The sequence below is a fragment of the Melanotaenia boesemani genome, chromosome 5 (assembly GCF_017639745.1).
Source record: "Melanotaenia boesemani isolate fMelBoe1 chromosome 5, fMelBoe1.pri, whole genome shotgun sequence".
NCBI classification, from domain to species: domain Eukaryota; kingdom Metazoa; phylum Chordata; class Actinopteri; order Atheriniformes; family Melanotaeniidae; genus Melanotaenia; species Melanotaenia boesemani.
The window spans coordinates 8,312,554-8,325,439 of NC_055686.1; the positions used below are offsets into that span (position 1 = coordinate 8,312,554).

At 36.9% G+C, this 12,886-nt stretch overlaps 1 protein-coding gene across 2 annotated transcripts; it reads right to left on the reverse strand.

Annotated features, from left to right (window-relative positions):
- Nucleotides 1-1,802: 1,802 nt before the first annotated feature.
- Nucleotides 1,803-12,535, reverse strand: LOC121640172. Of its 2 annotated transcripts, XM_041985873.1 has the most exons (6): nucleotides 12,339-12,535; nucleotides 11,922-11,985; nucleotides 9,091-9,372; nucleotides 8,737-9,000; nucleotides 5,140-5,280; nucleotides 1,803-3,117 (listed from the first exon to the last, which is right to left on the reverse strand). In XM_041985873.1, exons 2-6 carry the CDS (start codon nucleotides 11,950-11,952, stop codon nucleotides 3,059-3,061), a joined length of 777 nt encoding a protein of 258 aa, XP_041841807.1. In that variant the 5' UTR covers nucleotides 11,953-11,985; nucleotides 12,339-12,535; the 3' UTR covers nucleotides 1,803-3,058. The 2 variants fall into 2 exon arrangements, with proteins under 2 accessions (XP_041841807.1, XP_041841806.1); XM_041985872.1 differs by having other exon boundaries at nucleotides 11,922-12,535.
- Nucleotides 12,536-12,886: the final 351 nt, after the last annotated feature.

The window sequence follows — 12,886 nt, forward strand, 5'->3', positions numbered from 1 at the left end:
CGAGTTTAGAAATCCATTCATCTTTGTGCAAAATTTCCTGGATGTTTGGCTTTAAATGGTATAGCAGCTTTGTAAAGGCGACATCCTACTCTCTGTACTCCATCTGAAAAGAATGGACCCAGCTTAAAAATGTGATTGTTCTTTCTGACGGTGGTAAAATGCATCCTGGGATGCTTCTACTTTCAGTCATTGCCTAATGACTGTAATCAGTATGGAGAAATGATCGCCACCCAGCTGTCAGTTCGGTTGAGAATGACCAATAGTAACACGGACCCGCCCATGACACAAGTTTTACATCGATAGCAAAATCTTGAAACGATAGCAAAGACTTCGGTTTTGAGAGAGAGAAGAAAAAAGCTTTGAGAGAAAAAAAATTGGGAGAGTAAAAGTTTTCACTCTGATAGCAAAAAAATATATATTTGAGAGTAAAGAAAGGCTTTTGAGAAAAGTTTTTTTTCTAGGAAATTATTTTTTTAAATGTCAAATTATTTTTTAAATGTGCTGTAACAAGATATTTTATCTCAAAACTTTTTTTAGTCTCAAATATTATTATTTTTTGCTATCAGTGTGAAAAATATTTATATCGAATATATTTTTTTCCTTTCAGATAATTTTTCCACTCTCAGATCACTTTTTTTTTTTTGCATTTAATAAAAACACAAAAATAACTCCATATTAAACAACAAGTAGTTGTTTGACATAAGAAGCAGCAGGAGTGATATGAGTTTATTAAAAGTCCAACAAACCTGTTTTTTTTCTTTTTTTGGTTTACATTCAGCTGGTTGTGGTGATTTCCTGTGTTAGATGAAGGTGCGACAGTTTGTCAGGTCTAACTTACTGGACGACAGCATAACAGCAGCATGGCGTTCACATCCCTCTGCCTCTTGATCTGTAAGTAAATAATTTATTTCTCAGTGTTTTACAATGTTTTACCTTCTGCTTATCAGCATGTTCATCTCCATCTTTACTGATGTTTAATAATTTTTTAATCGTTTTCTCTGAACAATCAAATGTGAAAACAGATCAAAACTTGTTCTGTATGTTGGGAAACAGTTTGAAAGTTTTATTTTGGGCACCTTTTCTAACAATGACAGATTTCTCTGTTTCTCATGTGGATATTTAATTTTTTTTGTTTCTGACACATTAAACTTAAAATGTTATTATTTATTATTAAAATTACTTCTTCTTCTTCTAATTCCAAAAAAAAAAAAAAAAAGAACTAAACATCAGGCTGAGAAGGAAAAATAATCTAATGTAAAGAGTTACTCAGGTCTGATTCTAATACTAAATGTCAGGAAGCAGCTTACAGTTCTGTAATGTACTGCAGAAAGAACTACAACATCTAAGTTAAGATATTCAGTCTGTGTTGTTCTGAAAGAAAACTCTGGAGAGTTGCTTCATGCTAAAGTCCAGCACGACTCTGAGAAGATATCTGTCTGCATCTCTATCAGTCCCTGGATTCTGGATGTTTTCCAAAAGCCAAACACACACAGTCTCAGAGCTGATGTTTAGTAGTTTAATGCTGTTTCACTGACCGTTAGTGTGGAGGATTTACTTCAACTGATTTGATAGCAAAGAAGAAGCATCAGCTGTTCTGTTGGTTCTGTGTAACAAAGCATCCAGCCAGTAAGTTGCTCCTTATGACTCAATGACTCACTGATCAGATCTGAGATACAGATTAATATTTATTATTTATTAACACTTACACCAACAAAAATATGAATTACATTTTACATTTTACTGTTTAACAATATTTTGCCCTTATATGTTTAACTTTACAACAGAGGAATTTCCAAAAACATGCAACAAAGCATTAAATAACTGGAAAAATAAATTATATAACCATTAAAAAGTCAATCTATAAATGAATTGTATAAATGAATGATGAGTTAATTAAATGCATCTTGTTTTGTATTTCTTGCTGATGCAAGTTATAAGTAGGTTAAAATACAGGTAGAAAAACCTTTTTTTTAAAAGTTTGGTCCATTAAGGGTCGCGGGTCAGCTGGAGCCTATCCCAGCATTAACAGGGGAGAGACAGGATACACCCTGGACAGGTCACCAGTCCATCGCAGGGCCAACACATAGGGGACAAAACAACCACTCACACTCACAATCACTCCTAGGAAGAATTTAGAGTCATCAATTAACCTAACATGCATGTCTCTGGACGGTGGAAGGAAGCCAAATTTCAGATTTGATAAAAGTATAATCGGACGTATTGATCATGTAGTGATGGATGTTGCTCAATCGGACATCAGCTTAAGTCCGTTGCTGTATTGAGGCATCCCAGTACCGAACAGCTCTGTACTGGTGTGCCCCTTGGATCAGCCCCCCCCCCGTGAAAACTGACAGCCCTCAGAGCCAAACTGCTGCATCCAAAGTGTGACGGAGCTCTTAGAGGAGGTTCGTGATTCTAGGGCACAAGCACACTCAATAAAATCATATATAATTTATTAATGTACATACTTAATATATATTATTTTTATAATTATTTTATATTAACAGTAAAGTAGGTTTCTGGAGGAAGGCTTTGTAAAGTTTGCATGTTTTTCCTGTGGATGAATGGATTCTCTCCCAGCTTCCTCCCACAGTCCAAAGTCATGTTAGGTTTATTTGAGTCTCTAACTTCTCGCTGGGAATGACTATGAGTCTGACTGAAATGGTCTCTTGCTTCTGTGATGGACCAGGAGCAGCTCCAGCACCCTCACATCTCTGCATTTGAATAATTTGTTATCTTGAGAAAACAGTTTGTTTTCTTGAGATAACGAGATAAATTTTCCTGTAATCCGGAGAAAAAGGTGTTAAAATATGTGAGCCCAGCTGCTGTTGGCTTCTGTATAAAATAAAGCTCATCAGCTGCGGCGAGATTTTAATATTTCACTGTATGCAGGCTAAATATTAAATGGACCATAAACACCACTTAGAAACATGTTAATTCACAAATACTGTATAAATATGTTAATAATCGATAAGTAGTTTAGAAATTGAAATGATAATGCCTTAGTTCCATTTTTTTATGAACAAGCTTATTTAATATCAGCACCAACTCCTCTTCATCATTGTTTTCCTCCCATCAGTCCCTGGTTGGAAGATGTCCTCTTAGCCTGAGCTCGGGCTGCAAGAGAACCAGAAGAACCATCACTGATAAATGATTGATAACCTATATCTGTCCCATTTCAGGCCTGACACTGTCTCTTCGTCATCACACATCATCATCTTCATCATCGTTGTCATATGATGTGTTACTCTGAAGATCAGGTAGAGGGTGCCAGAGTTTACTGAACATTAAACTTACTGATTTCACACTGAATAGAAGCTGTACTTCCTGTTATAAGCTAAAAGCAAATGGGCATGACCTCATTTTACTTTGTCTCTAATAATGTTCTCATTTTGAGGGCAGGATGAGTTTATGCACATTAACAAGCAGCAAAATAAAATTTTCAGCTCACAGAAACGACTTTCAGCTTTAAACATTTTACCGTTTCCAAATTAAAAAAGTTAGATTATATTTTATTCGGATAAAAAGGTAAAACTCTTCTTTTTGACCTACAGACCTTCTAATGTGAGCAAAAAAGTGTAGCGGTAGAAATGTTAATCAGTCACAGTTCAGGACTGGAATGCAGATGAAACTGTACACATGGGTGTGAAGGCTGTGGTTTTGTTGGACTGACATTTAGTGGCAATACTGCAATACATGAATATAACATACAAGACGAACTGCAGTGACCCCTAAAAATCTTAAAAAAACATCTAAGTTTGTCCATTCAGGGCTTCTGTAAAACGGTTTAATACAGCAACATTAATGTTGCTGCTCTTAAGTAAGAAAAAAACAAAAACAAACAAGACCTGAAAATGTCCTGGAAGAGGCTGAAAAGAGCTTAAACAAAAAATAAAAAAGCTAACACAGCTGCACAAACTGCTGTTAGAGGTGGCACTTTATTGAAAAAAAAATCTAATTAAATATTGTAAATTGTAATTAATTATTTTTTATCAATCACATTTTAATCACATAGCTAAATTTACCCTAAAAAGCAACTTTTTTTTTATTTAAATGGTTTTTGAAATATTGTAAACTCAAGTGTCATGCCTGCTCCCTCCTCTCGTGCGCTTCACTGCTCCGGAGTACTGATCACTGGTCACAAACTACATCACCCACAATCCCTCAGGGTCAGACATCTTGGACACACCTGCATCAAATCCCAATCATCTGTTTCGCCTGGTCATCATCCTATATAAGCCTCATTCCCTGACTGTTGCACTGTGTGTTATTCTATTACATCTGTGAATTCTACTAAGTTAGTACTCACTCTCTAGACTATACTAAAGTCTATTTTCCTCATACCTGCGCTTGTGTCCAGCTTCTCCTTGGAGACCTGACATCAAGCCCTAGTAATGTCTAGAAAAATACATTTAATTGCATTTCAGTTCCAAACAGCAGAAAAAGAAATAGAAACTATTGCTGGCCCAGAATTAACAGTCTTAAAGTTAAAGTGTCATTTTAAGTACTTTACTAGCAGCTCCAGCTGTTCTCTGATTAAGAGTCTACAACATGTTACAGTACTTTTATCTCTTTTAAAGATTCCGTCCACATTCTTCATTAATAGGTATAAATATGTTTAATTAATATATTAATATAATTATTTAATTAATTTCTGACAGTAAGCCAGGTTGGGATCCACCAGCAGCAGCTTTGCCCATTTCATCTTCAGTCTGGTCCTGGGACAGAGGTGAACGCCTCCTGCTCTGACTGCAGCTGTGAGGGCTAATGGACGGGGGAGGTGCAGAAGCGCTGCTCATTGAGAAGAAGTAAAGGTGCTTTCACGTCAGTTTCTAAAAGTTTCCAGTAACACCAGAAAAAGTCTCTAGATTTGTCGTTAGTTGCTTCATTGACAGAGTCACTAGATCTGAAAACTCGCTAAATAAAGCGCCAAAGTAGTTAAATTAGCAACTCTGAGGCTGTGTCCGAATGTCCACCCTACTCCCTAACCCCTCGTTCACTACATAGGGCTGCACTACATAGTGACTCATTCTCTTGGCAATTCAGACACAAAGCTGTCCCCCCTGTGCGGGTGCACAGTAAGTGAAAATCATTTTCCTTTCAGGTTTATTCTGTAAATGTTCTTTTAGGTGTTCTTACCTCTTGCCCACTTGCAGTATCTGTAAATACAGAAGATGAATATGATGTTGTAGAGGATGAAGAGCAGAATGCTACAAATCAGCCTGGTCCAAGATATGAGAGGAGGAGGAGGAGTGGTGTAAAGATCAAGCTGGGGTCTGGCTAGGAAAAAACAAAAAGAACTAATTAGTGTTATGTTATCATTATAAGACAATATACTAAGATAATAACTTATTCCAGGTACATAATAGTAAAGTTACATTTAGATTTTAATTTAGGAGTTTTTTTTTCTCTACATGAGCAGTTTGACTGAGATCTGCAGGATTTTTACCTTTTTTAAGTAGTGTTTTGCTGATGGGTTTAAAGGGTAATAATCAGGACTATTAATTAAAACCCGACAAATAAGAATAGAAAAATGAAAATAGAATAAGAAAACCTTTATTAGTGTCTCAGTGGGAAAATTGTTTTGTTGCAACAGTACAGGTGCAGTAAGCAGAAGCATGCAGATGAAAAAAAAGAACACACCCACACAATAAATAATAAAATAAGTATCTGGTCTGACAGGGTGACTGTGTACAGTATATAAATATGTACATAAATATGTAAATAAACATGTAGACACAGTTTACATAGTTGTGAAGTCTGAAAGTCTGACAGCAGCATGCAGGAAAAACCTGCATTATGTCTCCTTCACACAGCGAGGATGACTCAGTCTGTCCCTGAAGCTGCTCTCCAGAGCAGACAGGGTCTCCTCCAGAGGGTGGGACTTATGGTCCAGCATGGAGGGCAGTTTTGCAAGGACCAGGGCCTTATTTATTAAACTTATGTAGGAACAAAAACCAGCATATGGCAAATATATAGTCAAATTTTGCAATTCATGAAAACCAAACTTGAGGGGAACATGTTCCTACCTCCACAGCAAACCTGACCCATTGCACCTAAACATTTATAAACACCACGCGGTTCCCCCACCTGCGCTCGCTTTAGAGTTGCTTTTGATTTATAAATGGAAACAGATGTAGGATGTGCGTGGGCATGCTTTGATAAATCTGAAAGTAGAAGTGTGCAGCATTTCCTTTTTGGGCTGCAGACACCACCTGTAGCTTGCTTTGCTATGCAGAGTTTGATTAACGACACCCCAGGGCTGGCCCTGGGCATAGGCTACCTAGGTGGTTGCCTATGGCGCCATCTGTTGGAAGTGGCGCCAAATTGCCATTAAAAGAAAAAAGAAAAAAAAGAAAAAAAAATATATATTTTTTTTAATGCTCATTTGATTTGCATCCCATTTCCTCGTAAATAATAACTGGACCAAACAAATTATAAAAATGAAAAGAAGCTACAATGTTCTGTGATGATGATGATGACTTCCTCACCTGCTGCTGCTGCTGCAGGCTGGCAGGTGAGTGAGTCGAGGGGTGCATCCAGGTTCATAAAGATAATAGTGATGGACGATGTCACCTTGTCGTGTGTTGCCAACAAGAAAATCATTTAAAAATTTATACTGGAAAGACAATCCAAGCCGTCAGGTGCTGCTTACAGAAAATGTAGGAAGGAGGAAAAACGAACCCAAAGTAGAGGTATGTCTGAATTACTGAACATGAAGGCAGTGTGTGTTACTTTTCATTTTGACTTCGACAGTGGGTTAACGCTAGCTAACATAGATGCACGTAATTACAATATCAACATAATAATTAAAGCACCACCATATTATGCCATAAAAAAACATGCATGTCATAATGTCAACATGCAATGCAGTATTTATGCTGTCTTTTTATTCTAAAGGTAGGCTACAACTTTTTAATGGTACTGCTATAAAATTTAAAGTAATGTGTTAAATTTGTATTTGTCCAAGTTTTTTGCAGCCACAACAGGCACCTGTAGAAGCTGCTAGAGAGGAGGCTTCAGCCTCATTGTCTTCACCAGAGGCTGTCAGTGAGGATTTTATGTTCATTATGTTTTATGTTTTGGGGTTTTTGTTTTTTGTTTTGTGTGCGTGCATGCGTGCATGCGTGCATGCGTACATGCGTGCGTGTGTGTGTGTATGTGTTTGTGTTTTTTTCTTTAATCTTAACAATTATTAAATTATATTTGGATCTGTGGCAAGCAGATCTAAATGAAGAACACTGAATGCAGAAATGTCATAAAGATGATTGAATACAGACAGACTGCTGGCCTGGCTGCTAGAAGGGTTTGAGGGAATTCTCTTAACTAAACAACTTTGTGTTACAACTTATGAAACATGCTTCAGAAATGTTATTCGATTGCTTGATTGATTTTTTGTTTTACACAGTAACATTATTTAGTTTTGTTTATCATAATTGTAGCAGTTTTTATAGTTTAATGTGTAATTTCTGATTTGCACTTTTGCCATTTTTTGGGCCTGGACTTTTACACTAAATGCTATTTATTTTGTGCTATTTATCATTTTTGTAGCAGTTTCTTTAGAGTGTTTCAGTGTTACTTTGTTTTGTTGGTTAATAGTATAGTATAGTGTATAAGAGCATTTCAGTAACAAGAGGCAGTTCAGTGTAGTGTATGTAAGGTTTTACTATAATGTATGAATCATTTCACTATGATATACGAGAAGTTTTAGTATAATGTGTGAATGATTTAAATTTTACGTGTCTGTGAGAAGGTAATTGTGAATAATGTCTCAAAAGGCCCCTCCTAAGAGTCCACTCTCTCAGTGTCCATTCCCTGGATGTTTAGTGGCGAGAGGACAGCAAACCGGCATCAGGAAAATCCACCATGTCTCCTTAGGTTTTCCCTGCATCGACTGAGAGGTGGTTTTGCTGACACCATTCTACAAAGTTTTCCGGTCCACTTTTAAATGTGGATTATAATTAATTTAGGTGGGATAAATGAGATATAACTGGTAGATTTTGCCAGTAATGACTGATGCTAATTATTTTCTATATTTTTCCTGGCAGTGCTACTACATTTCCAGTGAACATTCTTCCATGATGTATCATCCATCTACGGACTGTGTGCTTATGATCCGTTCTAGTTGTCCATGTAACAAGCTAGTTGCAGGGTTCATTGTAAGAGACATGATGCTCCCCCTGTCAACTATTAAATCGCCCAGGTTTAGAAAAATACTAGATAAAATGATGATGGGAGAAGTATATATATATAGTATAGTATAGTATAGAATAGTATATATATATATATATGTAGGTGTGTGTGTGTTTGAAAAAGACATGTTAATAACATGTGTTATGACAAGTAAAAGTTATGGAATGATATGTGGAACCCATGGGGTTTGTGTGTTTGTATGGTCACGTTGGTCACGTTGTTCAAGTTAAAATAACATGAACTGTACAGCACCTATATAAAACCAGTAGGTTTCTCTTCTGGTTTGATGGGTTTCACTAGAAATTAAAAAAAAATTGTTTCAAAACAATGTGCAAAACACTGGTGTGACATGTGAAAAACCATATAAAGTCACATATGAAACATTGTTTTTTCTGTTAGGGAGGGGCTGTGCAGCAAAGCTAGTGCACAGCAGAGAGGGAGGGGGAGGGGCTAAAGGAAAGCTGGCCCTGTTTTTAATGCTGCCAACAAATTTTATCTTAATGGCAACCAAAACCTATTTAAGATTAAGAATTAGAGCCTTACCCCTCACTGTCAGCCAGGTTTGTGGTGAATATCTTCCAGAAGGATGCTGACATTTGTAGAAACCTTCATCTTTAGACTTGGACACTGCTCTCAGAGTCATCTTCCCTGCTTCTTCTCTCCCAATAAAAGCACCATCTTTGTAGAAGTTGGCAGAAAAGTTTGATGTTGCATATTCATCATCCTCTTCCTTGTAGAAACAATGAAGTGGAACATCATCTCCCTCAATCACAGGATGTACAGGGCTCTTAATGATCACACCATGAGCTAAAATGTAAATTTGAGTTAAGAATTTATATAATTTAATTTGTTACAACAATAAAATAGACAGAATCATACATGTAAATGTGGCATTACCGGTCACTGTGATGTTGATGGTGTTGCTCTCTCCTTCTGGAGATTCACACCAGTACACTCCAGTGTCCTCTGGGTAAGCATTGTCGATGATGCAGGAGGACCCGCGTGGGGTTGCCCAGCCCTTTTCACATTTCTGAGCAGTTTGGAGCGCTGTGTTCCTCTTCACTATCCAACCACTGGAGGTCCCCACACATCTCAGAGTGACGCGGTCATATCGGAAGAACTGAGATCGGTCGGGAGCAACGTTCATCTGCACGGAAGCAGTGGCTGCAGAGAAGCAGCCTGAGAGAGAATATTTCAGTCAAGACTTGTTTTTCTGTGGATAATTTATTGTTAGGGTTAGGGTTTGCCCTGAGGTGTTAAATATATGCATTTCTGTAATTAAGTGACTGATTTTTTTAATGAACAATGCAGAAATATTATTATCTCACAAATTTTAATAATTTAATTCTGTAATGTGTGTATATGCAATTACTAGCTATATTATACAATTTGCTAGGACTGGCTAGCAATCAATATTCAGTTGCTGCAGATTTGTCAACTGCACATCCATGCTGAGAATCTCCCGTCCCACCACATCCCAAAGCAGCTCTATTGGATTCACATCTGGCAACTAAGGAGGTCGGAGTACAGTGAACTCATTGTCATTTTCAAGAAAGCAGTTGGAGATGGTGTAAGCTTTGTGACATCATGCATTATCTTGCTGGAAGTAGCCATCTGGAAGTATTAGCCAGTATTAGTAGCCATTGGAATTAGTCCATAAAGGGATGGACATGATCAGCAACAATACTCGTGGAGCTGAAATGAAGACTCATCAGACCAGCAATGTTTCTCCATCTTCTATTGTCCAGTGTTGGTGAGTGTGTGTGAATTGTAGCCTCAGTTTCCTGTTCTTAGCTGACAGGAGGCACCCGGTGTGGTCTTCTGCTGCTGTAGCCCATCTGCTTCAAGGTTGGACGTGTTGTGTGTTCAGAGATGCTGTCCTGCAGACCTTGGTGGGAACCAGTTCTTATTGGACTTCCCGTTGTCTTTCTATTACTCCAACCACTTTGTCCATTATCCTCTGACCTCTGACATCAACAAGACATTCTGGTCCAGACAACTGCTGCTTACTGGATATTTTCTCTTCTTCAGACCGTTCTCTGTAAACCCTAGAACAGTGTGTTGTTTGTGAAAATCCCAGTAAATACTCAGACCAACAACCACACCATGTTCAGAGTTACTTAAATCCCCTTTCTTCCTTGTTCTGATGCTCAGATTGAACTTCAGCAAGTCGTCTTCACCATGTCTACTGATGGAAAATTCTTGTATTAATTGTAATGATGATATTGTGACTCTGTAAGGGAGACAGCTAGTCAGAAAATGACATGACCAGAACTGTTTTTACAAAACTCTGTGTTACTTTAATGTGTATCTGGGAGTGAGTACGGCTAAAAAAAAAACACATTAAGGGACCTTATTACACTCCTGGTGTGGTTGGTCAACAAATAACTCTTGTGGTCCTGCACCAGGGGCTGAGACATAATATTTCCACTATGGTGACAGGGTATATAAAGAAGTGTCTTAAGCTGAATGTCAGTTCAACATTGTCTGTAAACCTGTGTGTTCAAACTCTGTGTGAACTCCTGTAATTGCAGCAACAGCTGAGTGTTTGTCGTTCATTGACAGTTTTTTCATAACATATATACGACTAAATGTGTTGAGTTGCTGCCATGTGATTGGTTTGGTTATTATTTATTTGGCATAATGTTTGTGGCCATGGAAGGGATCCCAACATTCAGATTTAGCTGATGTTGATCTCCTCTCATGTATTGGTATCTTCTTTTAAAGAGCTTTTTCTCAGAAGAAAGGCTTCTGAGTGGAAACCAACCCACTCAGGTTGTGGCCCAGAGAGCAAAAGAAAAATGGCCAGAGAGGCAGAATAATTTTCTTTTTAAAAAGCAAGAGAATAAAAACTAAGCTCTCTAAGCAAACCCTTACACACTGTAAAAATCTGGATTAATTAAAAAAATGTTAAGAATCTACAGATGACACCTTTTTGACGGAGAAACATTATTTTCCTCATTTCTTTGCAGCTGTCTCTATGGTTACTATGGTTACCAGAGGTGAGAAAAGTGTACGATCCAAAGATATGACTAAGAGGAACTGAAGACCTAATTTTGAATAAGAAGTGCTGACAACAGCAACAATCTGTCCTGATCACAGGAAAACCTGAAAAATATATTTATACACTGAAGGAAAAACTTACAAGCAAGGAGCAGGTGTTACAAGAACAGGAAGTAAAGACAACAGAATAAAGAAAACAACAGGAAATTAGACTAACTACAATATGAACTGAACTAAAACACAAAAACAAGGAATAAGACAAACAATGATGAACTACATAAAAAAAAATTACAAACTTTCTTTAATATAACAAAACAAAACTGTTCACCAAAGAGCAAAAGAGCAAAATCAAATGTTTTAACCTCTTTAGATTATTTAGGCTGTAAGTGCTCAGAAAATAGTGGAACATTAGTGGAAACAAATTTAAAAGTTTGGTTTTTCTGAGAAAAACAACATTTTATTTTCAATATGCTAGAAACAACAAAAGATAAATATCCACACATGAGAAACAGAGGAATTGTCATTAATTATTAGCAAAGACAGCAAAGATAAAACATTAAACCTGTTCCCCAACATACAGAACATGTTTTGATCTTTTTTCACATCTGATTGTTCAGAGAAACCGGTTGAAAAAATGATCAAACAGCAAGAAAGATGGAGATGAACATGCTGATAAGCAGAAGGTAAAACACTGTAAAACAATGAGAAATAAATTATTTACTTACAGATCAAGAGGCAGAGGGCTGTGTACGCCATGCTGCTGTGATGCTGTCGTCCAGTAAGTTAGACCTGAGAAAATGTCACACCTTCATCTAACACAGGAAATCATCACAAGCAGCTGAATGTAAAATTTAAAAAAAAGAAAAAAAAGTTTCTGGTCTTTCAATAAACTTTCAATAATATCACTCCTGCTGCTTCTTATGTCAAACAACTACTTTACAGGTTTGATTAAAAACAAGTTCAGTTTGTTATTATCCAGATCTTTCTCAGTTTCTGTTGAAAACCACGGAATCAAACTCAGCATGAAGAGGCCGTTATTCTGATGCTGACTTTAGAGAAACAGGAAATGAAGCAACCACATACAGACACAAAGACATTGTTTTCACATGCAGGGTGTACATGACTTGTCTTTATATTCCTACCGAGTTCAGGTTGTTCAAAAGATTTCTCCATCCACCAATAAGACAGAGCTGAATACATCATTGCTTCCACTCAGTATGTTTATTCTCATATTTGCTGACATAAATGTAACATTAAATGCATAAAAAATTAACAGTTTTCACATGACCATTCTTCCTCTTCTTCTTCTTCTTCTTCTTCTTCTTCTTCTTCTTCTTCTTCTTCCTCTTCTTCTTCTTCTTCTTCTTCTTCTTCTTCTTCTTCTTCTTCTTCTTCTTCTTCTTCATCTTCTTCTTCTTCTTCTTCTTCTTCCTCTTCTTCTTCTTCCTCTTCTTCTTCTTCTTCTTCTTCTTGTTCTTCTTCTTCTTCTTCTTCGTCTTTTTCTTCTTCTATTTTTTATCTTATTTATTTATTTTTTTTATAAAAATCTCTCACATTCAAAGCACAGATGCAAATGCAGCGTTACATGACCTGACAGGATAATCATGGTGGAGTCGTGGAAATAAAAAGAAAGTAAAAGAGATTTGTATCTGAATGAGAGGAGTTATATTTTTTTCATAAAAAGGGAGAC